The sequence below is a fragment of the Gasterosteus aculeatus genome, chromosome 1 (genome assembly GCF_964276395.1).
Source record: "Gasterosteus aculeatus chromosome 1, fGasAcu3.hap1.1, whole genome shotgun sequence".
NCBI classification, from domain to species: domain Eukaryota; kingdom Metazoa; phylum Chordata; class Actinopteri; order Perciformes; family Gasterosteidae; genus Gasterosteus; species Gasterosteus aculeatus.
This window is the reverse complement of record NC_135688.1, coordinates 7158765-7183288: the sequence shown is the minus strand read 5'-3', so window position 1 is coordinate 7183288 and position 24524 is coordinate 7158765. Positions and strand designations below refer to the sequence as shown.

General features: G+C 45.4%; 5 protein-coding genes across 11 annotated transcripts; 3 read left to right on the top strand and 2 right to left on the bottom strand.

Moving 5' to 3' along the window:
- Positions 1–646: 646 nt before the first annotated feature.
- Positions 647–5134, bottom strand: lamtor1 (late endosomal/lysosomal adaptor, MAPK and MTOR activator 1). Its single transcript, XM_040189899.2, has 5 exons — positions 4823–5134; positions 3582–3727; positions 3398–3475; positions 2718–2841; positions 647–2449 (listed from the first exon to the last, which is right to left on the bottom strand). Exons 1-5 carry the CDS (start codon positions 4862–4864, stop codon positions 2357–2359), a joined length of 483 nt encoding a protein of 160 aa, XP_040045833.1. The 5' UTR covers positions 4865–5134; the 3' UTR covers positions 647–2356.
- Positions 5135–6841: 1707 nt separating this feature from the next.
- sfrp2l (secreted frizzled-related protein 2 like) lies at positions 6842–9575 on the top strand. Its single transcript, XM_040189875.2, has 3 exons — positions 6842–7531; positions 8072–8152; positions 8355–9575. Exons 1-3 carry the CDS (start codon positions 6892–6894, stop codon positions 8771–8773), a joined length of 1140 nt encoding a protein of 379 aa, XP_040045809.2. The 5' UTR covers positions 6842–6891; the 3' UTR covers positions 8774–9575.
- A 193-nt stretch (positions 9576–9768) lies between these two features.
- Positions 9769–12268, top strand: tomt (transmembrane O-methyltransferase). The gene is made up of 5 exons (XM_040175037.2): positions 9769–10049; positions 10982–11244; positions 11325–11521; positions 11704–11826; positions 11936–12268. The coding sequence occupies exons 1-5, from the start codon at positions 9841–9843 to the stop codon at positions 12131–12133; spliced, it is 990 nt and encodes a 329-aa protein (XP_040030971.2). The 5' UTR covers positions 9769–9840; the 3' UTR covers positions 12134–12268.
- Positions 12269–12576: 308 nt separating this feature from the next.
- Positions 12577–17562, bottom strand: anapc15 (anaphase promoting complex subunit 15). 6 transcript variants are annotated; one of them, XM_078098429.1, is made up of 7 exons: positions 17261–17562; positions 16973–17105; positions 14524–14572; positions 14012–14133; positions 13868–13927; positions 13567–13707; positions 12577–13441 (listed from the first exon to the last, which is right to left on the bottom strand). In XM_078098429.1, exons 4-7 carry the CDS (start codon positions 14129–14131, stop codon positions 13394–13396), a joined length of 369 nt encoding a protein of 122 aa, XP_077954555.1. In that variant the 5' UTR covers positions 14132–14133; positions 14524–14572; positions 16973–17105; positions 17261–17562; the 3' UTR covers positions 12577–13393. The 6 variants fall into 6 exon arrangements, with proteins under 6 accessions (XP_077954555.1, XP_077954553.1, XP_077954552.1 ...); XM_078098427.1 differs by having other exon boundaries at positions 16973–17479; XM_078098426.1 differs by lacking the exon at positions 14524–14572 and having other exon boundaries at positions 17261–17372.
- Positions 15367–18251, top strand: folr (folate receptor). Of its 2 annotated transcripts, XM_040175058.2 has the most exons (5): positions 15367–15501; positions 16848–16978; positions 17098–17286; positions 17557–17692; positions 17829–18251. In XM_040175058.2, the coding sequence occupies exons 2-5, from the start codon at positions 16850–16852 to the stop codon at positions 18101–18103; spliced, it is 729 nt and encodes a 242-aa protein (XP_040030992.1). In that variant the 5' UTR covers positions 15367–15501; positions 16848–16849; the 3' UTR covers positions 18104–18251. The 2 variants fall into 2 exon arrangements, with proteins under 2 accessions (XP_040030992.1, XP_040030983.1); XM_040175049.2 differs by lacking the exon at positions 15367–15501 and having other exon boundaries at positions 16690–16978.
- Positions 18252–24524: the final 6273 nt, after the last annotated feature.

Here is a 24524-nt window from a genome sequence, read left to right as displayed (position 1 = left end):
AATCATAGGAAGGATGCATAAATATGTGTCTCTGTGCATTTAGGAGTCGCGTGATTTCTGCTCTGCCTCGGTTAAAGACGATGGACTTCAGTGCTGTGACACGCCAGGAGCGAGTCATGGCTAAGATTTGGTCTCAGAGCCACAGACGCAGCAGAGAGACTCTCCAGTGACCGCTGACTCGCCTCCGTCGTGGTCTGTTGAAACCAGCTTCGCCCAAATGTACTGCTGTCTTCAATCAGCTGCTGGAAAACCTCATGTATTGTGTTTGTATATCTGAAGTGAAACCAGCCACTTATCTTTTTTGTTGTTATTTGCTGTGATTAACAGTTTATTATTGGATGGTCCAAAGAAACCCTTTACAGATGATAAAAGACTACATTAAGACACTTTATTGCTGATCATTTAAGTGACAGGGAGGAAGTTTCCCTGAGCCATCCCGCCATAGTGGCCGTGACATACTTTAGATGTCTGTGAATGATTTGATTTTGTTGTTTCAAACATGGATTTGGGTTCTGTAATATCTTTATAAATGATCATGCATCTCAAGTGTAGCACACTGGTTATTAACCTTAATGAAGTTTCATTACTGAATCTACCACTTTGGTGTTAACAGCATATGGATGTAAGATTTTATAAGACACCTGTGTTATGTTGAAAAACTTTAATGAATTAAAACAAAACAAAACAGAAATCTTAAAACTTTTTGGTACTAGCCTAAAGATATTACACATCTAAAAGAAATGCAGAGTACCCTTTGCAAAAAGCTCAAATGGACCGTGTGCTTGATTGATCACGGCCTTGCAGCTCATCCCTTTAGAGGCTCCAGAGCGGCTCACCAGAGTCAACACACAAATAAATAATCACAAAAAGGTCTCCGATAATTTTATCTGCCGTGGTACATATATTGTTAAGAGCTCACCCACACTGCAACAATGGTTAGTTTCTGATTAAAAGGAATAACTCAATCATATTACAATCTGCAGCAGAAAGCTTCGTTTAAAAGCCAACAGATGCAGTCCTTAAAAGGTTTCTTGCGTTTGATAAAAACATTTATTTACCGCCAAAAGATCTTCGCCAATTCCTGCCAATCAACTCTACTAAAAGAGGAACATTATACAATCCATCATGTTTTTATAGTCCATCAGAATATTCTGTACAAAGGCGGCATGAATACATAATATCGGTCACTGCACCCTTCACACATCAATCCCCTCCGTCTGTCTGTCTGCCTCCACTGCTATTAAATATTGAGTTATTTCAAGTCTGCCTGCTCATTTTTGTTTAGTGATAGAAAACACATGTCTGTAAAACCCGACAGCTTGTGACCCGAGACAGCTCCATCTCCATCTCCCCAGCACCCTCCTGCTTGTGTTTGCATCCTCACTCAGCTAACTCATGATTTACCTTTAGATTTCATCTGGAATTACAGACTACACACCAGGCAGCTAATAACCACGGTCAGATTTTAAACATTACTACAGTGCAATGTCAGGTTAGTTTACTGTTTTGTGTTCAGGTTGTATCAGGATGTGAATCTCAGTGCGAGGTGACACCAGATGACAGTGGGATGTTTGATGGTCAACTATCACCCGCACACATCTGAACTAGTGCATTAAAACATTCTGAACAGTCACTTTTCTGGCAGCCTTTTTCCAAATTGTTTTAAAAGGACAGAAGAACAGAGTTCAAGACATTTGAACTAGACATTTTCATTCTAGTAAATGGTCAATACACCAAACCATTGCCCTTTCATCTATGGTCCTTGTTCCATGCCACAGATATTCCCAATTTCTCCTTTTTCAGTGACTATAGTGAAGCTGTATGATGCATCAAACATCATACAGCTCTTCTCCACAAGAAGAAAATGGTGTGTTTTTCAATGCCATCACAGTCTGGGGTGCTAAGCTACCCTTGCCTGACTGAGTATAAAGGCTGAGGAAACTAACAGGATATAGATACTGAGACGGCCCGGAAACCGTTTTAAAGAGCAATTTACCAAGAAAGATGAAAGATGATTTTTCCACGGCTGGTTCTGACAAAGTCTGTGATCCACTTACAGGGGAGGCCTTGTTGTTGTAAATATGAGAGCATACACACACACGCACGCATGGCCCAGCTACAGTCGACCATCTTCCATCGGCCATGCTGACAACTTGTAACGGGCATAAAGCATACTAGAAGACAGCGGTAGGGTGCAATCCTACATTGTCCTTGTCTTTATAGCAGTTGGAGGCATAGCTAGGGAGCACAAGAACCAAGAGGCTTTAATGAAAGGATGGGCTGGAGGGCGAGGATGCAGAAGTGACACAGAGAGAGCGGGATGGGACGAACAGTGTGTGCGTCAGGGGTCGCAGAATCAGGGAATGGCAAACTGGACCACTAGTTCTTCTTTAGCATCCACTTTGATTTGAGAAATTGCACTGTGAGCATAAGCTGCTATCTTGGCTACCTGCAAAGAGAAGAGTTTATGGGTGTGCAAAATTATTCAAATTACCAATAGGCAGAAAGTAAAATGAGACTACTAGGTGGGCAAAAATAGCAACAACAGATTTGGATTTGATATCTTTAAGATCTATTTTCAAATCACATTTAGTCACACCCCCACATGTTGCAGTATCTATCTGATGCTATATGTAGCCAACAACAGCAACAAGAACTACGGTGGGTGCTGGAATCACAAGCCAAAATATCTTCCACGTGTGCTAGTCTGACATTACCTGCTGGACATCTGAGTATGGCACCTGGTCACTCGCAAGCACTTGGTGGGGCTGGCTGGTGAGCGAGGGGAGCGCGAGGGATTTCTTCTGGGGCAGAGTGTTGCTCAACACGGCCAGCTTTGTGCTGAAACAAAACACCAGAGTAAAGTTGCAAACAGTTTGTCACCTTGACTGCTCTACTTCGTTGTTGTGTCCTGAGAAACAGCAGTTCAATCTCAGCACCTGCCCTTTAGACCAAACACAGCTGCTGCTAGGTGTCATTGTATCTGCGGTTTAAAGTTAAAGTTCAATTCTTTGTGCAGTAATTTTCCCCCTCACCTTCTTGCATTGTCAGGTTGGTGTCGGGACGGTTTAATTCTTAGCACATTTAACTGAGCAAACACCAACCAAATCTTGCCCTTGCATAAACTCTTTAAGAGCATTTAAGTCATTAAAAAGAAGATCTTATTCCATGAACTTTAAATTAGTAAGATATAGTATAATCAGAAAACACCGTGAAAGCTCCTGACTTTTATCATTAGATATGGCTCAAACAAGTATGACACCCAAGCGTTTTTATAAGCCAACTACATGTACAGTTCAGCAAATTATTTTTAACCATCTTGCGATTTGAGAGCACCTTTGCCCTTCCCGAATACAGAAAACCACAAATTGTATTACGCAACTGCAGACCCACATACCTGTATTGCCGAGCTTTGTCCATGTACTCGTGCTGCTCCATCATGACAGAGTCAGCTGCTGACACATCAATGATATTCCTTAAAGAGAGGAGATACCATCGGGTTGTTAAAAGGCACAGCCATTAGGGCTTTTTATCAGGAAACGCATGCATGAATCCGGCTCATCTACGGTTGCATGTCTTACTGTGCTGTCTTGGTGAGGATGGATGTGAGGAGGGCCTGTTCGTCCGTCCTCGCTGAGGGGACACTAGTAGTGATCCAGTCAGTCCCATTTGGGGGTTTGCTGACAGGGTTCGGGTGGGGGATCAGTGGCTTACGTTCATCAGGGTCCTAGTACGGGTCCATCACAATGGGAGTAAGCATTAAAAAATGGTTTTCTGTTCATGAAATTATGTCACAGTTATGTAGTAAGTAATTACTTTCAGAAGAATTAGCCTCACTGACAAATACTTGCAAAAAGCAACCATGTGTTTTAATATGTATGACATTAAATAAGATAATGAAGTAGTGTTACCCAAGAGTGTTTTCTCCCTTGCATACATAAACATTTAAGGCATTATTTTAAGAGAAAACAAAGTGACAACAAGCTGAGGTATCAGCTTAACAGCCAACCACTGCAATGCATTTCAACATAATACAATATTGTTACACTCCTCCTTGCATACTCTAAACTCGGATTTACCATTCTTACACCATCAATAAAACATCCGGGGGAAGCATAAACAAATCTGCACTGATATGAACAACACGACTTATTTGATGGGGTTCATCAGAAACAGCATTTTGAGGGGGAATGACGCCGACAGAGGGGGCTAACTATTCTACTATTTGTTCAAGCAACAAATGCACAGGAGTAAAGAGATTTTGCAACAAGGCAGAACTGACTTCCGAAACTAAAAATGGCTATGGTCATATGACATAAGGCCAAAGTGTTCAGCACATCAATCACTTCCGATATTTGTGTAAGTGCTAGAATGCGATTTATTAGTAATTTAACGCTAATGCAAGGTTCTCTTTTTAGCTTTACAACAGTTTGTTTTCATGAATCAACAGCGTAAGTAACGTCCTGCTGACCCTGAAAGGGACTGTGCGTGAGCTGACGTGTGAGGTAACGTTTTTATTCGAAATCGTGTTTCTTTTCCTTCCGGTGCGTCCGTATATACAAACGTTTATCTTCTAATTACGTTGTATGTCAAACTGTCCCCAGTCTGCCTCGGGCCTTCACCGAAGGCTTTAACTACCAAGCTAACGCAGGCGTCAGAATACTTTAACTACTATATTTTTTAAAGACTACTAAACGTTTTACACATCACTCAAATACATGCATTTATGAAACAAACAAAATAAGAATGTTTTTTTTTTAATCTATTAACAAATGTCATATCCGTAGGGAGAGTTTTGGACGGCTAGCCACTAGCTAACTACCTGCTCTGTGGTCTCGCTCTCGTTGCTGTAACAGCAACCCATGTCCGCGTCCGAGGGGCCACACGACGCAACCCCGCTTCCCTCTGCTCCGTCACAAACGGGCCTAATTATCTTCTCCAACTATCATACGAATGTTCTCCTGTTGGTTTAAATTAATGCTTCATCAAAAAGGGGTAGCACAGCTACTGTCAACAGCAGCTCGTTGGACGAGCAATCACATGATAGTAGCTCGCAAGTGACGACACAGCGGCGACTTCCGGTATATGTGAAGCAGCTGTGGGGTCCGTCACGTGATGGGGGCTTCTTTCAAACGTGAGTTATGTAAAAAGAAAAAATACATATTATAACGCGAGCAGCTGTACATATAGTGTGAAAAACAATACAATTTGCTTCCTTTTTGTATGAGACTATTAGACGGAGGCAACTGACAAATAAAATACAACTGAGGTGTGATATTTTGCAACACTGCTTTGTTTATGTATGGCCTAAAGTAATAGCATAGTAAAGAAAAGCATGCCCATTTTAATATGATATAATAATATGTTAAGTGGTAGTTATACAAGCTTAAGAGAAGCCTATTATTCAAATTGCTGGTCAACATTTTTGTTTTCTTTTAGTGTTTGACAGACGGTCTTAGATAGAATAAACAACGAGAGAAACCGGGCTGGTGATCCTCGGGGCCGTCCAGCACCTCCCTCAAAAGTATGTTATCTGAAAATTGCTCCTGCTCACGCTAATGCTGAGATCTAAAATCTGACGATACAGCTAAGCGGCATGGAGGAATTAAATAGACAATCTCTGCAAAAAAGGCTCTCTCCAAAACACCCGGATATCCAACACAGCAGTTTAGAGCACAGGACCAAGGCCCTTCTCAATGAGTACAGAGAGCTGAACTCCAACAAAGAAAAGAAGCCTTGCAGACTGAATGCAAAGATCTTGAGATGCAGATTGAAAAGAAGAAGAAAATGCAAGCTAAATACGATGCTCTGGAGAAGAAATTCATAGAAGACCTGCACCTTAAATAACAGAACTTGAAGCTTTAGGTTGAGCATCAGAGGTGAAGCAGACAGGGACACTGAAATCCTGGATCTCATTAAAGAGAGCACTCTTTCTAGTCCTCGTCCAAAAGAAAGACGCATGGCACCTGAAACAACAGAGCTTGGATTTCAGGATAAAAGCTATGCAGTTGGAGCTGGCCAAGAATAAACTATTTGACGGAAACAAGTGTAGGACGAGAATAACTGGCTGAGACACGAAAGATCCAGGAGATGGAAGTAGGTGAAGGACAAAAACAAGGCGCTGGAGGAAGTCTGTCAGAAAAATGAAGAAGAGGAGAGGCTCTTTTGGCAAGGAGATGGAGGACAGACGGAGAGTTTGAGAAAATGAAAAAAAAAATACAGGACAAGGAGAAGACGCAGGACGGTGATGCAAAGAGGGAGGAGGCCTGTTCCGAAGAACTGTTTGTATATTCTGCCTGTGTCCGGTGTACTCAAATATTCCAAAGATATTCACTTTAGGCTACGTGGACGGACAGATCTAACAAACCGAGACAGCTTTGTTTTCAAATGATAAAAACAACTATACATATACATGTATTTCTTGGCCAGAGTTAAGAAAATGATTCACCGCGGAAGGATTCTGCAAAAAACACTCCTCTGGCTCGGGATAAATGAAACATCAGTGCCAGATGTCTGCTGACTAAATGTCACAAAGCGTGCAGGAAATCCACAGCAGCGTTATACCCTTGAAGGTGCTATCAGTTTAATTCAGCTATGTTTGTCTTTTTTTGCTGTATCAACCTTCATTTGTTTGATTATTTCATGGTCAATCAATCGGTTTAATTGACATAAACATAAATAATGCACAACTTCCTAAGCCTTTTCCTGAGATCAACTAGATAGCCGCAGGAGAAGGAATGAGGCATGTTGGTGCACATGAGGGAGTTTCCCCAGAAGAAGGCACCAGTCTGATGTGGGGGGGGTGATGATGACTGGGAGGCGCCTGCCCTCTCATTAAACACCCCCCCCCCCCCACCCCGTTTCCTCCACACCTCTTTTGTTTACACCTACATGCCGGTCAAGTCCAGGCAGCAGAGCAGCAGACTTCACTCTGTCCTCGTCGTGGGGGGGGGGACACAGAGAGAGAGAGAGAGAGAGAGAGAGAGAGAGAGAGAGAGAGAGAGAGAGAGACACACAATGTTCGCTTCCGTGCTCGGCCTCGTTTCGCTGTTCGGAGCGTGCGGCGCCTTTGACGCCCGGCTCGGGCCACCCGCGCTCGGGTTTAGCTCCTCGGTCCGCTCGGTGTGCAAACCCATCCCGAGCACCCTGTCTCTGTGCCACGGGATCGGCTACAGGCACATGCGGATCCCCAACTTGCTCGGCCACGACACGCTGCGGGAGGCCCAGCAGCAGTCGGCAGCCTGGCTGCCCCTCGTCTCCAAGCTGTGCCACCGGGACACCAAGAAGTTCCTGTGCTCGCTGTTCGCCCCGGTGTGCCTGCCGGAGCTCGGCGGGCCGGTCAGCCCCTGCAGGAGCCTGTGCGAGGTCGTGCGGGACGGCTGCGTGCCCGTGATGAGCGCGTTCGGGTTCCCGTGGCCGGAGATGTTTAACTGCACCCGGTTCCCGCGTAGGACCCAGCTGTGCATCCCGGCAACCGGGGAGCGGGAGGGGGGGATCCCGGAGGAGGTCAGGCACGAGGAGGCGTTGAAAGGTCAGTGGAAGGATCTGTAACATACGCCTCTTTTTTCTAAAGGAAAAGCTGCTTGCATGAACTTTTGAACGATGCACAGATTCGAGTCCGACCGATGTAGGTTGGATAATGGCTTCTTACAATCAGACCAGTGTTTTAAATAAATGTCAAAAGTGTTTGTCTTTTCAGCCGTAAAGTGTTTCATATCCTGGTCACACATCCTGATTGGTTTTAGGAACCCTCATCAAAAATGTTTTCTGTAATGCGTATCTGTAAAAGAAGAAGAAAAAATATGTGTTTATTGATATTGGCATTGCAATTTGTGGACACTACAAGTGTATATCTTTTTTCAAATTGTATCTGACTGTACTGCTGTAACATTAACTGATTGATTAAGATGATCAATGAGGTTTTATTTCCCCTATGCTCGTATCTTGTTTTATTTAAACGCCTTGATCCTGGAGTTTCAGCTCAAAGACAAAAGTCTCACCACCTTTTTTTTATGATTTCTTTTTACATCCCCACCGGCAGTCCTCTAATCCCCTCTCCTACACCCTCCAGGCAGCGTCATCTGTGATGCCTGCAGTCTGGCTGCTGAAGGAGAAACCGACATCCAGGAAAACTTCTGCCACAGTCCTTATGGTGAGAACAAATTGTTGTGGAGAATGCAACCCCAAAAAAGACAAACTGAAATAACGTATTTTGACAATAGAGCAGAGCACAGAATAACCCCTTGTTGTATGATCGCTATAATTAACAACAAAACCGGCCACAGAACAGATGATCTTGTTTTACAATGTGTCTGAAATGGCACCTGTTAACTAGCATTCTGTCTCCGCTTCAGCGTTTAAGATGCGTCTGGGCAGCGTGTCGGCGGTGGGAGGGGACCGTCAGCTGGTGCCTACGGCCCGCAGCCGCATCCTGAGGTGGGCAGGGGGAGGTGCGGAGAGGGCAGAGGGGGTCGGAGGCGCAATGGCCCACAGCGCCTTGTGGCTGCAGGAGGGAGGCACCTGCGCTTGTCCCGGCTTGGACCACGCAACGACAAACAACGACAGGGGCCTGGAGGAGGGACAGGTGGGCGTAAGACAAGCAAAAGAGGACGGAAAAGAAGGGAAAGGGTCTCAGGGCGGGTGGTTTCTGGCCTTGGCTCAGGCTGAAGAGGGGAGGCTGCTGCTGACTCGGCTGGTGAGGTGGACCAGAGGGGACAAAGAGTTGAAGAAGTTCATCAGAGCTCTCCTCAAGCAGCCCTGTCCACAGTTGTAGACGAGGGGTCGCCGGCCATCGCAGTGCTGCTTCGTGGTTTTATGCAGAGTGTGGCTGTGTGCCGCTGATTGCTACATCGTTTAATAATGAACAGTTGACAAATAGTTCCCAGCTAACGGTGAATACTTCACCTGATTTATCGATTGTTAGATACGTGTAAATGGCCCAGATGTGTTGGATGTTATCTGATTATCTTAAAACTCTCCAATTTTCTTGATGAACTGTTCCTGAATGGCTCTGAAAAGCCTCTGCCATGACTGATAATAAGGAATCATCACAAAATAGTGCAAATGCTGGTGTACTTCCAACAAGGGCAATATCAGGGTTTTTTTGTAAATAGGAGAGAGAAAATACAACCCTTAAATCAAAGTCAGTGTTTGGTATTGATTGCAAGGTTTGTACTGATCTCACCATAAGTTTTCTTTTGACACTTTGATTTGAAGCAGTATATTGTCACTTGATTAACCATAAAAATGTTTTCTTATGCTACCTATCCTATTGTTTTGTACGCATGAAACATACATACATTTATATTGCCTCATAGATGATCATTTTGTTTCACGGCAGCTGCAGTCGTTTTAGGAGTGATCACACTTATAAACTGTGAAATGTGATGTCACTCCCCATAAAACGCTCACATCAGAAGAGCAGCACGGAAAAGAAAGGACAGAAATAAAAGGTATATAATAAGTCCTTTAGCATTTTGTTACATTTATTTGTTCCAAACATAACTGCTGTAGTATTTTTCATTTTTGTTTGATATTCCTTTCATTTAAATAAACTTTAATACACTTAAAATAAACACTATTTAGTTACATTCTGTTGCATCAATTGTGTGCGTTTGTATTTCCTGACCGTCGCGTGTCATCATGACTCGGTAAAGAAGACAGAAATCTGATGCCACACCTGTTGCTGTTAACTCGATACATGAAATGTCCCCCACTGCCGCTCTCTGTCTCACTGTCTCTGCTCCTACCCACAATATCGTTGTGATGTACAGCGCACGAAGCTGCCTGTGTGTCCTATGAAAATTGTATAAAAACAGGCGAAGATTAGAAGAGTTAGTGATGTTACCGTCACCGCCTCTGTTATTGGAAACAATTACACGACGTGTACTGTCAAGCTCACGATACTTAAATTATTCATACCCCCGGGCCTCTTACCTTTTCTTCTACACACACACAAACACACCTCCATCTTTATGTGGCTGGAGAGCCACATTCCTCTTAATCACCGGCGCTGTTGGTCTGCGCTCGCAAAACCTTTTACAAAACAGGTGAGTTTTTTTTTTTTCAATGAATTATCTATATTAACAGATTATATTATCTGTTGTGTTGGGGCTACGGTTATGCGGGGCTACAGGAATATCGAGAGTGTCTTATCCTGCAAAATTCAGAACTAAGAGGGTTTTGTCTCAAAATGTGTTCCATGTATTTGGAATTTCAGCATTCAGGAAAAGATAATTTAATAAATACAAATGCATCTTACTTTACTATCTGTGCATTAGTTAGAGATCCTTTATAAGTCTTGATTAAAGAATGGCTTTGATCTTTTGACGCATGAAACATTATAAAAGATCTCGAATTGTGGAGTCACATCGTAGAAGGACCGGTACTTTACATTACAAGTCATTTAGCTGAGGCTTTTATCCAAAGCGACTTACACTAAGTGCATTTCAACCATAAGGGTACAAACTCAAAAGAACAAGAAAGTGCAACTTCAATAAATAAGTCAATTTACAACTTACTATTTACAACTATAGATAAGGGCCATTATAAGTACAATTTAAGTGCTACAATTTGTTAGTCTTTGCAGTCGAGGTAGAGTCTGAAGGTGTGTCTTTAGTTTGCAGAGATGTAAAGGCTCTCTGCGGTCCTGGTGTCATCAGAGAGTTCATTCTACTGTGTGTCTCCTGTAATTATAAAACTTAACCAACTCAAATACTAATTGGCTGAATGATCTTGAGAGATAGAAGATGATTCAATCCAATTAAATGAGATACAGAACAATGCCGTTGTTGTCCATGAATGTGAAAAGAGAGTAAGGCGTGAATTTCTGCTACAGCTTTCATGTAAAGGTTCATTTAAAGAGGCACAGGAAGGAATGGAATTAATATATAATGTTTACATCTTATCAGTTGACATAAACAACATTATCCCTTTTTCAAGGTGTCTCATGATTCGACTTGTGTTTCTTTGTACGAGCTAGGATGGTTTCTCCTGCGATCGCTCTGGCCTTCATTCCCCTCCTGCTGACAGTTCTTATAAGATGCCGCTTCTACTTTGTGCTGTTCTATCGGGCGGTCCTGGTCAGAATATGGAGGGACTGGATGACTGGCCTGAGCCGCGAGGAGCGTGCTTACCAGTACGTTCTCACTCACGCCACCCCCGGAGACCCGGACAGCATCCTGGAGGCCTTCGACGTCTGGTGCAGCAGAGTGGAGTTCATCAGCAACATTGGGCCTAAAAAAGGTGAGAGGATGATTGACCTCCCGCCACAATGTGACATCTGTCTACGAGCAGGATTACACAGCGTGTGTTTTGGTGTGCAGGGAAGATCCTAGACCGGCTGATAATGCAGCAGAGCCCTCTGACGGTGCTGGAGCTGGGGGCCCACTGCGGGTACAGCACGGTGCGTATCGCCCGCTCTCTGCCTCTGGGCGCCCGCGTGTACAGCCTGGAGATGGACCCGAGGAACGCCGCTGTCGCTGAGAAAATCATCCGCCTGGCAGGGTTTGATGACGACACGGTGAGAGCGCAGAGGCATGTGAACGCTGTACATCCTACTCACTCTGTGAACACAAGGCTTTTTGACAAAAGCACCAGACTACCATGATTTGTTTTCAGATAAGTCAAGGAGGACATTTTGGTCTCATGTATTGAATATGGAGAGTATTTTCCTCTGAGACATTCACGCAGTTTGGTCTCCAGGTGGAGCTCATTGTGAATCCATCTGATGAGGTCATCCCTCAACTGCGGTCTGAGTATGGCTTGGAAAGGCTGGATTTTGTCTTCATGGACCACTGGAAGAAATGTTACCTCCCTGATCTGCAGGTGACTTGAATAAATCCCTACAAAGGACATTTACATAGTAGGATGCTATCCAGATTAATATGTCCTCTGGGTTTTCAAGACCTGAAGTTCTGAGCTCTGTGTGTTACAGATGCTGGAGGGCTCTGGTCTGCTGGGGAAAGGGTCTATGATCGTGGCCGACAACGTGCTGTTCCCCGGGGCTCCGAAGTTCCTCAGGCACATCCGCAAGAGCGGCCTGTATGAGTGGAAGGTCCACCGGGCCACACTAGAGTACAGCAAAGGCATCAGGGACGGGATGGCTGAGCTGGTGTACCAGGGAACCAAGTAGACCACACTAGCCGGATATACATTTTAAGCGGCAAGGGATGAAAAGATGATGGCCTACTATGTGTTTAAACAGTTTACTTTGTATACTGTTCATATTCTTTGGATACAACAGTCTCTGTGAGTTGCAGCCGTCCTCTGTCACCTATCTAATAAAAAAAAAAAAAATCAGTAGATGTCTTCTCAAAGAGCTTGTTAGTGAGCTCATGATAAATGTCCGTTATGTACAGGTTTAATAGAAAAGAAAATGTTTCCCTTCAGATGCGAAATGTAACCATTGTCTGTTCAAATCTTTACCCATGTGAACTGTTGAATGACAAGGACCACGGTGGACATTATAACCGCAAATTATTTTACGGGACTTCTCCAGCAAATCTACCTAAATCCGCCACGCACCCTTTACAATCATGTTACATTGCCTGTCTTTGAAAATGTAGGCACAGGAAAGACGTTTTCATAAAAAATCTTTAATTTAGTACAAAAAGTCAAGGCTTCTGTTCATTTCAGCACTAAAACCCCAAACCTCTGCAAGCAATGCATTAATATCATCGTGAGAGTATTTGTATGGACACTGAGAGTGTCCCGATATTTCAATTGACATTCTTCAAAAGTAACGGCTGCTTGCTTCTTTGACATAGTTAAAACAAAACAAAAAAAGACCAACTGATGAATAGTCTGATCATATTACCACTTCATAAGCATTTATGAAGGTTCAGCCGGGAGTATGATATGAGTAACAAAAGATTAGCAGCATGCACAACACTACGAAACAGAACCGTACAACATGGTGAAGTATCGGGTCAGTCATGGGTAATAAACTATTTCGCTGACTGAGCTGCTGCTTGTGCTCAGTCAGCTCTTTGACGGCTCTCCAAGAGAAGTGGCACATGACTGGAGGTCAAAGTTCAATTTAGAAATCACTGGGCCGATGCCTACTGCCACCAATGTGTAGGTGGGTGTTGGACTGGTTACAAAACCGCAGGGCTTTGTGTGTGCGTGGTCGTACGTGCCAGGTAGAAGCACTCACAGTGACGTCCAACAACGTCCGGGGCCTTCAGGGGCCGCCTGCAGCTTGAAAACAGGACACTTTGTGCTGGATTCACTCCCTCCGAAGGACATCGGGATACAAGCTTTGATTCAACTATATTCTTTTCCTGTTTCCACAAATAAAACATAGATATGTCTGTGTCACAGACTAAAGGGTCAGCAGTCATGTTTTAAGTGGAGTAGAAATCCGGTGCCAGACAGAAAACTGTCATTTATCTTAAATCATCCATTGGTCTTGGTCTTGGTCTGCTCCTTCCATGTCCACCTGACAGAAATAAAAAAAGACACGATTTATAAGAAATTCAGATAAAAAACTGTAAAAAAAAGTAATGTATGTGTCTATTAGTTATCCAATAATGAGACTTTCTACAAATCCTAAAATGAAAGCACCTCATTGATCTCGCCGTCATCAGGTGACTCGTTGTAGTCATTCATCTCATCCATGTCCTGCATGTCTTCTTCATCTTCCGAGTCTTCCTCGCTGTCCTCCTCGTCCTCGTCGTCCTCCTCTTCCTCTTCGTCGTATCCCGCCTGCGCCACAGGATACCAGATGGCATGAATGGAGGACACCGTCCTACCAGTGTGTGTTTCACACCGTGGCTTGGTGACACTCCACGGCAGCATTTTAACTTGTTGATGATATATATATATATATATTTTTTTTTAAATGGCATCGCCGCCAACACGTTACCTCAAAAATAGGTTTCCCGATGGGCATCAGGTTGTTGTCTTTCTCGGCGATGCTCTGCAGCTGGGGGTGGACACGGAGACAGCGTGACAACGTGGGCGGCAAAAGAGCGAGGGAAGGGGAGTGTGTTTAAGCGGAGGTGCTCACCCAGGTCTGGTGCTGCTGCTCCTGCTGGTGCAGCTCCGTCTCGTCCACACAGGGTCGGTCGAGGTTGAACCACAGTGACTCCGTTATCCGCGGGAAGAGCGAGGGGAACAGCGTGGACATGTCTGTCTCACGGGGACAACAATAACAAACGAGGCGTCAATCGGCAAGCCCGCGTCTGTGCGTGTCGGTGTGTGTGTGTGTGACTGTTTCACACCAAAAATAAAATATAGCGTTGAAATGAGGATCTACCAGACACATAAACCGACGCGGTTTAAAACGGGGTGGCGCGATGTTGACACGTTGTTGGTGTGCGGTGTAAAATCTTCCTGTCTTGTGATGCTCAAACTCGGAAATGTAAAGTTAAGCCCAAAATTCTTCTTCGTAAAATGGATGCGAATGAAATTTGCTATTTTACTCTTTAAAGTTAAAATTAAAGCTTAATCGTGGGTAGTGCAGCCCTGGTACCTGCCAGCGTCTCGCTTCAGCTTTCAAAATTTTCAAAACAAGCTTACCGGAAACTGCTGGTGTTCACCGGCCAATGTGTCCGGAGTCCCAGTGTCCCTGCACAATAGTTCCGCCCAAGTGGCCGCAGTAGAGAAGGGAAGGTGTGGCGTTAACAACAAATCTAGTTTGATTATTATGTATCTATCAATGTTTAGGTTTGTGTTTGTGTAGTGTGTGTGTAGTGTGTGTGTGTGTGTGTGTGTGTGTGTGTGTGTGTGTGTGTGTGTGTGTGTGTGTACTAATAGGAATGTTCCCTGATGTATTTTATTTCTGATAAATATTTCTAGCTAGCACATTGCAAAAAAGTTTCCATATTACCATATTAACGTTTTCTTTAATTTGATAAACTAAATATTCATTTTGGCCTGTAACACTAAAGCTGGTAATACAGCAAGGCTGATACAGCCTGCATGCATTAATTAAAAAAATAAAATAAAATCAAACGCCACATTAACTAACCACATTAATTAAAATTATTTTCAATTCATAAGAACAACAGAATACACATGTCTCTTCTAATGAGGACTCGTGACTTCTGTAACTTTTGAGATTAACACACACCTACACGTACACACACACATTTACGTTTTAAGTTTAAAAATTAACCAACCCACTCTAAAGTGCTTGTAATGTGATTTTTTTTGTTGAACCAGGATAACATCCATATATATGAGGAACAATTTTATCTTAACTGCTTACTTTTCCCTCTTATATAGCCTTCCAGGAGGTCACACTGCCATTTTATACCAGATGTTAATGTTTATGTAATAAAGAACAGGATAGACCATGAGACCTTCATTTACTTTATCTCAAACGGCCACACGCACAAGTACAGAAACTTTGCACGTACTTTGGACTTGGAGACATAATCATGCTCGTGCACAGACCTTGTTTAGCCTTGAGGACTGTGTTAGAGGTGACTACACTAGAGACGCTTATTTAAAGGATCACCCCTTCAGGAATACCTCACCACAGAAGCTAATAAGGTAATTAATCTGTTACTTCCAGAAATATTCATACATGTATTAAGAGTGTTTACAGTTTCATTTTTAAGTTTACTTCCAGGAGAACTGCATTCTGTAAATATACAGTTTATTTTGAACAATCTTTGCAGGGCACATACTTCAGATTTTCAAGGGTTTCCTTTTTTAATCAGGAAATAAGGAAGACATTTTATGAAAGTTTTAAATTGTTTGTTTTAAAAGGTTTAGTAAAGTGTTACAATGCACTATACCCAAATAAGAGATGTTGCAGTGTCCTAAATGGACCAGTTTCCATCAGATTTTATCTGAGTTAAGTGTTTAAGCCTCATTAGCTTCAACACCCATCAAATTTTGAATTGACACTTGATGTAAATACTGAAGATTTTGATTGAAACACTTTTAGATGCTTCTGGTATGTAGAAATGAAGACGCAAATTGCAGAATCCTTCTTGTTCAGATTTGAGTTGTTGTACTTTAGTTATATATATATATATATATATATATATATATATATATATATATATATATATATATATATATATATATAAATGATGGCTGTACAGTGATATTAAAGCAATAATACATTCAACTTGATTATAAAACAAAATTTATTTTGAACGCTGCTAAATCTTCAAAGACTTTCTTGTTAATGTACTGGGAAAAGTATTGAATTGGACTCCAGTCTGCAGGGGTTGTAGAGTCATCTTGACAGTTAGGAAACCCAGGTAGCACAGGTGTGAATCTATTATTATGGAAAACAACATAACAGCACCTAGGCCTATGTGAAAGGTTATAACAGGAATAATAATTACAACTCACATAAATCTATTTGTGTTAAATGCAGTCAGGTCGTATGAATCATTGGGATAAAACATAGGCCTACGTGCTACTGCTGGCCCACAGAGGAAGACGTCTTTCCTGCTCATCCCTGTCTGTCTGCTCATCTGAGCCTCCTGTGTCGTCTTCTTCTTTTTCACCTGGCTCAAACTCCTCCTCCTCATTTCTCTCATCATCTGAAAGCTCCAAATCTGGTTCTCCCTCAACTATCTTTTGAAGAATCCTCTCTGCGTCTGAGTTTGGCCTCCTACAGCCATGTTTAAATACACACATTTTGTCCTGGTGTCCAATATTCATACAAGGACTATTATTTAAAGAAAATCAAATAGCTGAAATGCTGCCTAAATTGTATACAAGTGACAGCGCTGGCCCGAGTACTGTGCTTTTTCCCTTGGATCAGAAGTACCCTGGCTAGTCACATGGATTTAACTTTTGATGTGTTCTGTATGTCGGCTGTCATCCCATTGTTTTCCCTAACCATTGCTGCATGCCACTGCCTCCCTGCTGTAAAGCCATGTGGCGTGTCCCGGCCTTGCTACTAGCCCTCACCAGCGGCGCTCTGTCTCTGGACAAGCTCAACATGTGTATGGACGGCAAACACCACAAAGTCAACCCTGGCCCCGAGGGAAAACTTTACCTCCAGGTGATGAACACAAACATCCACGGACATCCAATCGACCGAGGCGGATGCTGGGAGATTCAATTGTTCCCCTCATCAGAGCAAGGCTTCACAGCGTAAAGTGACCCCTCTCTCCTCTCCAGTGTGCTCCCTGGCGTGAAAATGCATGCTGTACTGCAAACACCAGCACAGAAGCCCACGACGACGCCTCGTACCTGTACAACTTCAACTGGAATCACTGTGGCGCCATGAGCCCCCAGTGCAAGAAACATTTCATCCAGGACACTTGTTTCTATGAGTGCTCACCTCACTTGGGACCCTGGATTCAACCGGTGTGTATCGTTCCCTCAGTCTCTGTTGTATGTGTGCACCACTAGATGGCAGAATAAGAAGGGCTTAACAGGACGGTTTATCCACGTGCAGAATTTTGCCATTATTTTTTTAGCTCCTGTAAAAGAAAAGAGAATTAGGCCTTGTGTGTGTTCAATTTGTGGACACTTTTTATAACTCAACCGACACACCATGCGGTTGCAAATCCTTTAAAGAATAAAGTGTGTTTGGAAATGATAGCTTATTAGCAATCATCAATTCTATTTGTGTAGGTGGATCAGAGCTGGCGAAGGGAGCGTATCTTGGATGTGCCGTTGTGTAACGAGGACTGCCACAGTTGGTGGGAAGACTGCAAGAATGATTTTACCTGCAAGACGGACTGGCACAAGGGATGGGACTGGAGCTCAGGTAAGAACACACTCACAAACACACACCTACACACAACCACAGAGCAGTGGGTAAGGTAAAAAAAAATGATACTCACATTTTTGTATGTAACCACAAAAAACAAATTCTCACATTTCTCTCTCCGTTTATTATACAGGTACTAACAGATGCCCCGAAGGCAGTAAGTGCAGGAAGTGGACCGAGGTTTACCCCACTGCCAAGTCCATGTGTGAGCAAATCTGGTCCAATTCCTACCTTTACACCACTCACCCCAAAACCTCAGGCCGCTGCATGCAGCTCTGGTTCACGGGGTCCAACCCCAACTGGAAGGTAGCGGAGTACTACCTCAACAACGCAGGGCAACACCAAAGCTTTGCCCTGACAGCGCTACTTCTCCCGGCTGTTGCATCTTTCTCTGTGATGATGTACTAAAATGTTAACCTCTTGTATCACCTCAGAGCTACCAAATTATCTTCTGCCTCTGTGGCTTTCTCATCTGCTTTTGACGAGATAGCTCAACAATAAAGTGCAAGATTTGTTGCTGTGTATTTCATAATTAAACCTGTAATTGGCTCTGGAATCTGTCCTCTTACTTTCTTTCTGTTGTTCCTTGTGTTTTCATCCAAGTCTGTGTTCATAAAGATGTTGCCCTTTACATGGACATGGGAAAATGTCCTGGAATAGTGAATAATTGGCATCAGTCAACCCAAAAGCACTTAAGGGTGATGTAGAACAGTGAAACCGGAAAGAGTGTATTGTTTTTTCCCTGGAGGGTAAAATCAGCAAAACATTGATGAATTACAGTTTAAAAAAAAGACAAAATCGGTGCAGCACAGGTTCGTGTCTCTGAAAGAATAGTACATTTGAAAAATCTGTCAACGTAAAATAACATAAAGATTATTCTTTAGATTTCCATGAGTCCAAACTATGGATCAATTCATTAACCCCTTCATAACACCAACCACCAGTGGGGAACCAATAGAACTGACCCAGGATCTGCGTTGAGGGAAAGTGTTTCTCTGTCCTGGGCACCAGTGATCACGACATCACATGACCACTGTGGGCCAGCTAGTGGTTAGCGGGCTCCACTGCTCGGTAATTAAGAGTTCCAGTCCCACGAGTGTGTGTGCAGGCACAGAGAGACGGAGTTAAGGACAGAGGAAAAAAGAGGGAAAGACTGGTGTGTTAGTGTCTCTGCCCCTATGTTTAAGTGTGTTTTTGTGTCACATCGTCTTATTCTATATATAAATATACATACATATGTGTGTGTGTGTGTGAGGGGAGTGAGTTTAAATATGTGTGCATCTGTGCCACGTCTGAATGTGCCCGGTTGGGTGTTTGAATAAGTCTTGTGATTGGCTACAAGACGTGGCCAGAGAGGACCATGAGACAAAGATGAGTCTGAGATACATACTTTTGTACATTCTGCACTTTCAAGATCACGGTCCGAGATAATTAATTAAGAACATTTAAAAGACATAACAGATGCATAGTCTATAGTATCTTTGACAATGTGGCTTTACTTTCTGATTAATATCAGACGTGTCAAAGTTCTGCTCCATTTCTGAGGCCTATAATAACATCCTTCCTGATGATTTAGCGTTGCAGGGTCAGCTGTGACCCAAGGCCAGTCTTTCCTGTCTCTTTTTTTTGTTGCATGGAATGTGTGCACAAAGCTGCTAAACAAAGAGGGGTGTGGATTTAAATGAGACTATATCATCACAGAAGTGTGTTAATGCCCGAGCCATAATTTATCCAACTCAAACATAACAAAGATCTCCGTGACCAGAAGATACTAAAACAATATCCAATCTGGGTTTGAGCAACGGAAGATGTTTCTACAAAAAACATTGACTTAACGTTGTGAGGGGTCAGGACTTCGACTCAGGTGCAGAGCAATAAGGCAACAGAGAATTCTTTCAAGGTTTGGAATCTTTTACTAGGAGAGTAAACTAATGCAAAACAAAGGGGGCACAGGCAAAGGCGGAATCCACACGCTCTTGTAGAAAACAAAAAGGAAGAGAGCCTGGCAACAAAGTAGAAACAAGATTACAAAAACAGCACTGGGAATTTAACAACAAACATGTACCTCTAGGAACGACAAAAGATAACCTGACACAGACAAGTGGGGAACTGAGGCTTAAATACAGGTGGGGGTGATTACAAACTAAACTCAGCTGTGGGGGGAAACTAGATACAGGAAGTGCCGTGGTTACAAAAATAAAACAGGAAGTTAATCTTCAGTCTCTTCGAGTCGTCACAGTACCCCCCCCTCTAGGGGCGTCTCCAGACGACCCAGCATGCTCTGGAAACCGTCGATTGAAATCCCTGATGAGGGATGGGTCCATGATGTTGCCCGCCGGTTCCCACGACCTCTCCTCTGGGCCGTACCCCTCCCAGTCCACTAAGTACTGACAGCCCCTACCCCGCCGTCGGACTGCCAACAGTCGCTTCACGGTATACACGGGGCCCCCGTCGACGAGTCGGGGGGGCGGAGGGGGTCTGGAGGATGGGACCAGTGGGCTCTCCTTGACTGGCTTGACACGGGAAACATGGAACGTGGGGTGAATTCTCATGGTTCTGGGGAGGCGAAGACGGACGGCTGCCGGGTTGATCACCTTGATTATTGGATAAGGGCCAATGTACTTCTGGGCCAACTTGCGGGACTCCACCCGAAGAGGTAAGTCCTTTGTAGACAGCCAGACCCTTTGTCCAGTTCGGTAACGGGGAGCGGGACTCCGATGCTGGTTTGCCCGCCTCTGGTACTGCGCCGACGCGCGAAGTAGGGCGCACCTCGCTCTTTTCCAGGTGAGGTGGCATCTGCGGACAAGGGCATGGGCCGAGGGAACCGAAACCTCCCCCTCCAGGTTGGGGAAGAGTGGGGGCTGATAGCCATACACGCACTGGAAGGGCGAAAAACCTGTGGCAGAAACGGGTAAAGAGTTATGGGCATATTCAATCCAGATGAGATGCTTACTCCATGCCTTGGGGTTCTGCGAGACTATGCAGCGCAACCCAGTCTCCATCTCCTGGTTGTATCGCTCTGTCTGGCCATTGGACTGGGGGTGATACCCAGATGATAGGCTGGCCGTGGCCCCAACCAGAGAGCAAAACTCCTTCCAAAAGTGCGACGTGAATTGCGGGCCCCGGTCAGAAACAACGTCCTGCGGGAGACCATGTAGCCGAAAAACGTTAGACAGGAGAGCCTCTGCCGTCTCCTTGGCGGAGGGTAATTTTCTCAGGGGGATGAAGTGAGCCATCTTAGAAAACCGGTCAATGACTGAGAGGATGACTGCATTACCTTCAGAGGCTGGGAGACCAGAGACGAAATCAATGGAGATGTGGGACCATGGCCGCCGGGGGGTGGGGAGAGGCCGGAGTAAGCCAGCTGGTGGACGACGTGAGGGTTTGCTCTGGGAGCAGACAGGGCATGCAGCAACATACTCCCTCACCTCCTTCATCATGGCAGGCCACCAGAACCGTTGTTGAAGAAAGCTCAGGGTTCGGCCGCTGCCCGGGTGGCAGGTAAGTTGAGAGGTATGTCCCCAGTAAATGACCCGGGACCGCAGGGACTTGGGAACAATTAGGCGGTTAGGTGGGCAACCCTTGGGGACTCTTACCCTCTTGAGAGCTCCCTTAACCTCTTCCTCGACTCCCCATGTCACTGCCCCAACTGTGCAAAAAGGGGGCAAGATGGTGGACGGTGCAGTCAATGGAGCGTCTGGGTCGAATAGTCTTGAAAGGGCATCCGGTTTTGTGTTCTTAGATCCTGGACGGTAAGAAAGAGAGAAGTTGAAACGGGTGAAGAATAAGGCCCACCTGGCTTGTCGGGAGTTGAGTCGCTTAGCTGATCTGATGTACTCCAGGTTCCTGTGGTCGGTCCAGACCAAAAACGGATGTTCTGTCCCCTCGAGCCAGTGCCTCCACTCCTCTAGGGCCAGCTTGATTGCTAGTAGTTCTCGATTGCCCACATCATAGTTTCTCTCTGCGGGCGACAATTTCCTGGAAAAGAACGCACATGGATGAACCTTATTGTCGACCGCAGAGCGTTGGGACAGTACTGCTCCCACCCCAAGATCAGAGGCATCGACTTCGACAATGAATTGAAGCTTGGGGTCAGCATGAGTCAGGATTGGGGCGGAACAGAATAGCTTCTTCAGGCCCTGGAAGGCCTGTTCCGTGGCCGGGGTCCACTGAAAGCTAGTAGCCGTGGACGTGAGAGCATGGAGAGGGGCGGCTATGGAGCTATAATTCCGGATGAAACGTCTATAAAAGTTAGCAAACCCCAGGAATCTCTGCAGTTGCTTGCGGGTTCCGGGCTGGGGCCACTCTGCTACAGCACTAACCTTTGCAGGGTCCATCCGCACACTTCCTGACGACACAATAAAACCCAGGAATGACACCTCTGGAGCATGAAATACACACTTTTCTGCCTTGACAAAGAGCTGATTCTCGAGCAGTCTTTGGAGAACCTGGCGGACATGTTGAGTATGCTCCTGCTCTGACCTGGAAAAGATCAGAATATCATCCAGGTAGACAAACACAAATCTGTTTAGCAAGTCCCGGAGTACATCGTTCACTAAGGCCTGGAACACCGCAGGGGCATTAGTCAGACCAAAAGGCATGACCAGGTACTCGTAGTGTCCGCTGGTCGTGTTGAATGCAGTCTTCCATTCGTCCCCTTGCCTAATACGCACAAGGTGGTATGCATTCCTGAGGTCGAGTTTGCTGAATATGGTTGCGCCTTGTAACAGCTCAAAAGCAGAGGAAATTAAAGGGAGGGGGTACCTGTTTTTGGTGGTTATTTCATTAAGACCCCTGTAATCTATACAGGGGCGTAGGGATTTGTCCTTCTTCTCAACAAAAAAGAATCCAGCTCCAGCTGGAGAGGACGACGGCCGGATGATGCCGGCAGCCAAGGAGCTCTGGATGTAGGTCTCCATGGCCTCTTGCTCCGGTGCAGACAGGGAGTAGAAACGGCCTCTCGGAGGTGAAGTGCCTGGTAGGAGGTCAATACCACAATCATAGGGACGGTGCGGTGGCAGGGAAGTAGCGCGAGCCTTGTTGAAGACCTCCTTTAAGTCCTCGTAGGCGGGGGGAACAGAAGTAATGTCGGGAAACTCTGAAACAATGTTAATAGGTTTCGGAGAGGCTGCAGCAGAGGTTAGGCAGGTGGCATGGCATTGATTTCCCCAACCCAAAATTAACCCAGACGACCAGTCAATATGGGGGTTGTGTTCCTTTAACCAAGGATTACCCAGAATCAGGACAGCTTGCGGTGAATGGATGAGGTGGAATGATATTTGTTCAGAGTGATTACCTGATAGTAGAAGGCCCACAGGCTGGGTGCGGTGAGTAACCCGGAACAGTAGTCTCCCGTCCAGCGCGTTCGCCACCAGAGGGTGAGGAAGGGGCTCTGTAGTCAGCCCTAGTTCCTTTGCCAAACTGTGGTCCATAAAGCTAGCGTCAGCCCCAGAGTCTATGAAGGCCGACAGACTTACTGACTGGGTCGCGGTGAACACCCGGGCACGGGTAAGAGGTCTGGATCCAGGAGGTTCGGACTTGGCGAGGCTCACCAGTAACCTCCGGTCTACTGATGAGCCCTGTCTTTTGCTGGGCAATGGGCCAGGATGTGGCCAGGTTGTCCGCAGTAAAAGCAGCTCCCCTCTTTGAACCGGCGCTGTCGCTCGCCCGGAGACAGACGAGTGTGTCCCACCTGCATCGGCTCCACAGAGAGAGCATGCGCTGGCGCACCGCCTCGGGATGCTGTAACCTCGGGGTGGTGTTCTCCTTGGGCAGGGGGACGGACAACGTTAGAGGAGCGTTCCTTGCTTCTCTCCATGAGTCTATTATCCAACCGTACCGCCAGGTCCACAAGGGAGTCCAGGTCCTCTGGGAGGTCCAGAGGGGCTAGCTGATCCTTGATGTTGTCCGCTAGGCCATGGTGGAAGACGTCGGCAAGCGCGTGGTTGTTCCATCTGCTCTCTGCTGCTAAAGTGCGAAACTCAATAGCATAGTCCAGTACTCTTGTCTTGCCCTGTCGAAGACTAAGAAGAGCCCTTGAGCTCTTGCGGCCGGGGGTTCCATGGTCAAAAACCCTTGTAAGGGCTGAAGAAAAATCTGCATAGGACTGGCAGACCGGTGACTGTTTGGACCATTCGGCCGTGGCCCATTCCCGAGCTCGGCCGGTCAGGTGGGTAATGACTGACGCCACCCTTGCCCTCTCCGTGACGTAGCATGAAGGATTAAGTTCAAACAGTAGCAAGCAATTTGTCAGAAAAGAGCGGCAGGTTCCTGGGTTTCCATCGTACCTCTCGATCTGGATCCCTCTGGGCTCGTGGATGGAAAAGCGCGTCTCAGCGGTCGGCCCCTCCCGTGAAGGTGGGCCCGAGGCGTCGGTTCGCTCTGGGTCAGCAGCCCCTACCACTCCTTGTGCCTGGTGTGAGAGTGAGCTGATCATGTCCTCCAGGGATGACTGGAAACGCCCCTGATTGGCATGAAGCTCCTGCATGGAGGCGGCGAGGGAGTTTAGTAGGTGCTCGTGGTGGTGGAGCCGTTGGCCCTGGTTCTGGATCACGGCTTGAAGTGGCTCTGCTGAGTCTGTCATGGTCAGGTTATGCTGTGAGGGGTCAGGACTTCGACTCAGGTGCAGAGCAATAAGGCAACAGAGAATTCTTTCAAGGTTTGGAATCTTTTACTAGGAGAGTAAACTAATGCAAAACAAAGGGGGCACAGGCAAAGGCGGAATCCACACGCTCTTGTAGAATACAAAAAGGAAGAGAGCCTGGCAACAAAGTAGAAACAAGATTACAAAAACAGCACTGGGAATTTAACAACAAACATGTACCTCTAG

Bases quoted from the DNA above. Each gene is read 5' to 3' on its own strand.
- lamtor1 (XM_040189899.2), bottom strand. From the start codon at position 4,864: ATGGGTTGCTGTTACAGCAACGAGAGCGAGACCACAGAGCAG. The intron at 3,728-4,822 runs GTAGTTAGCTAG...GACCCGTACTAG, and splicing joins AGAGCGAGACCACAGAGCAG to GACCCTGATGAACGTAAGCC. The intron at 2,842-3,397 runs GTATGTGGGTCT...GTTTTGTTTCAG, and splicing joins GACAAAGCTCGGCAATACAG to CACAAAGCTGGCCGTGTTGA.
- sfrp2l (XM_040189875.2), top strand. From the start codon at position 6,892: ATGCCGGTCAAGTCCAGGCAGCAGAGCAGCAGACTTCACTCTGTCCTC. The intron at 7,532-8,071 runs GTCAGTGGAAGG...TACACCCTCCAG, and splicing joins GCACGAGGAGGCGTTGAAAG to GCAGCGTCATCTGTGATGCC. The intron at 8,153-8,354 runs GTGAGAACAAAT...TCTCCGCTTCAG, and splicing joins CTTCTGCCACAGTCCTTATG to CGTTTAAGATGCGTCTGGGC.
- tomt (XM_040175037.2), top strand. From the start codon at position 9,841: ATGTTACCGTCACCGCCTCTGTTATTGGAAACAATTACACGACGTGTA. The intron at 11,245-11,324 runs GTGAGAGGATGA...TTTGGTGTGCAG, and splicing joins CAACATTGGGCCTAAAAAAG to GGAAGATCCTAGACCGGCTG. The intron at 11,827-11,935 runs GTGACTTGAATA...TGTGTGTTACAG, and splicing joins GTTACCTCCCTGATCTGCAG to ATGCTGGAGGGCTCTGGTCT.
- folr (XM_040175049.2), top strand. From the start codon at position 16,823: ATGCCACTGCCTCCCTGCTGTAAAGCCATGTGGCGTGTCCCGGCCTTG. The intron at 17,287-17,556 runs GTGTGTATCGTT...CTATTTGTGTAG, and splicing joins TGGGACCCTGGATTCAACCG to GTGGATCAGAGCTGGCGAAG. The intron at 17,693-17,828 runs GTAAGAACACAC...TTTATTATACAG, and splicing joins GGGATGGGACTGGAGCTCAG to GTACTAACAGATGCCCCGAA.
- anapc15 (XM_078098426.1), bottom strand. From the start codon at position 17,051: ATGAGGGGAACAATTGAATCTCCCAGCATCCGCCTCGGTCGATTGGAT. The intron at 14,134-16,972 runs GTAAAGTTTTCC...CCCGTGAGACAG, and splicing joins TTTGTGTTCATCACCTGGAG to ACATGTCCACGCTGTTCCCC. The intron at 13,928-14,011 runs GTGAGCACCTCC...GTCCACCCCCAG, and splicing joins AGCAGCAGCACCAGACCTGG to CTGCAGAGCATCGCCGAGAA.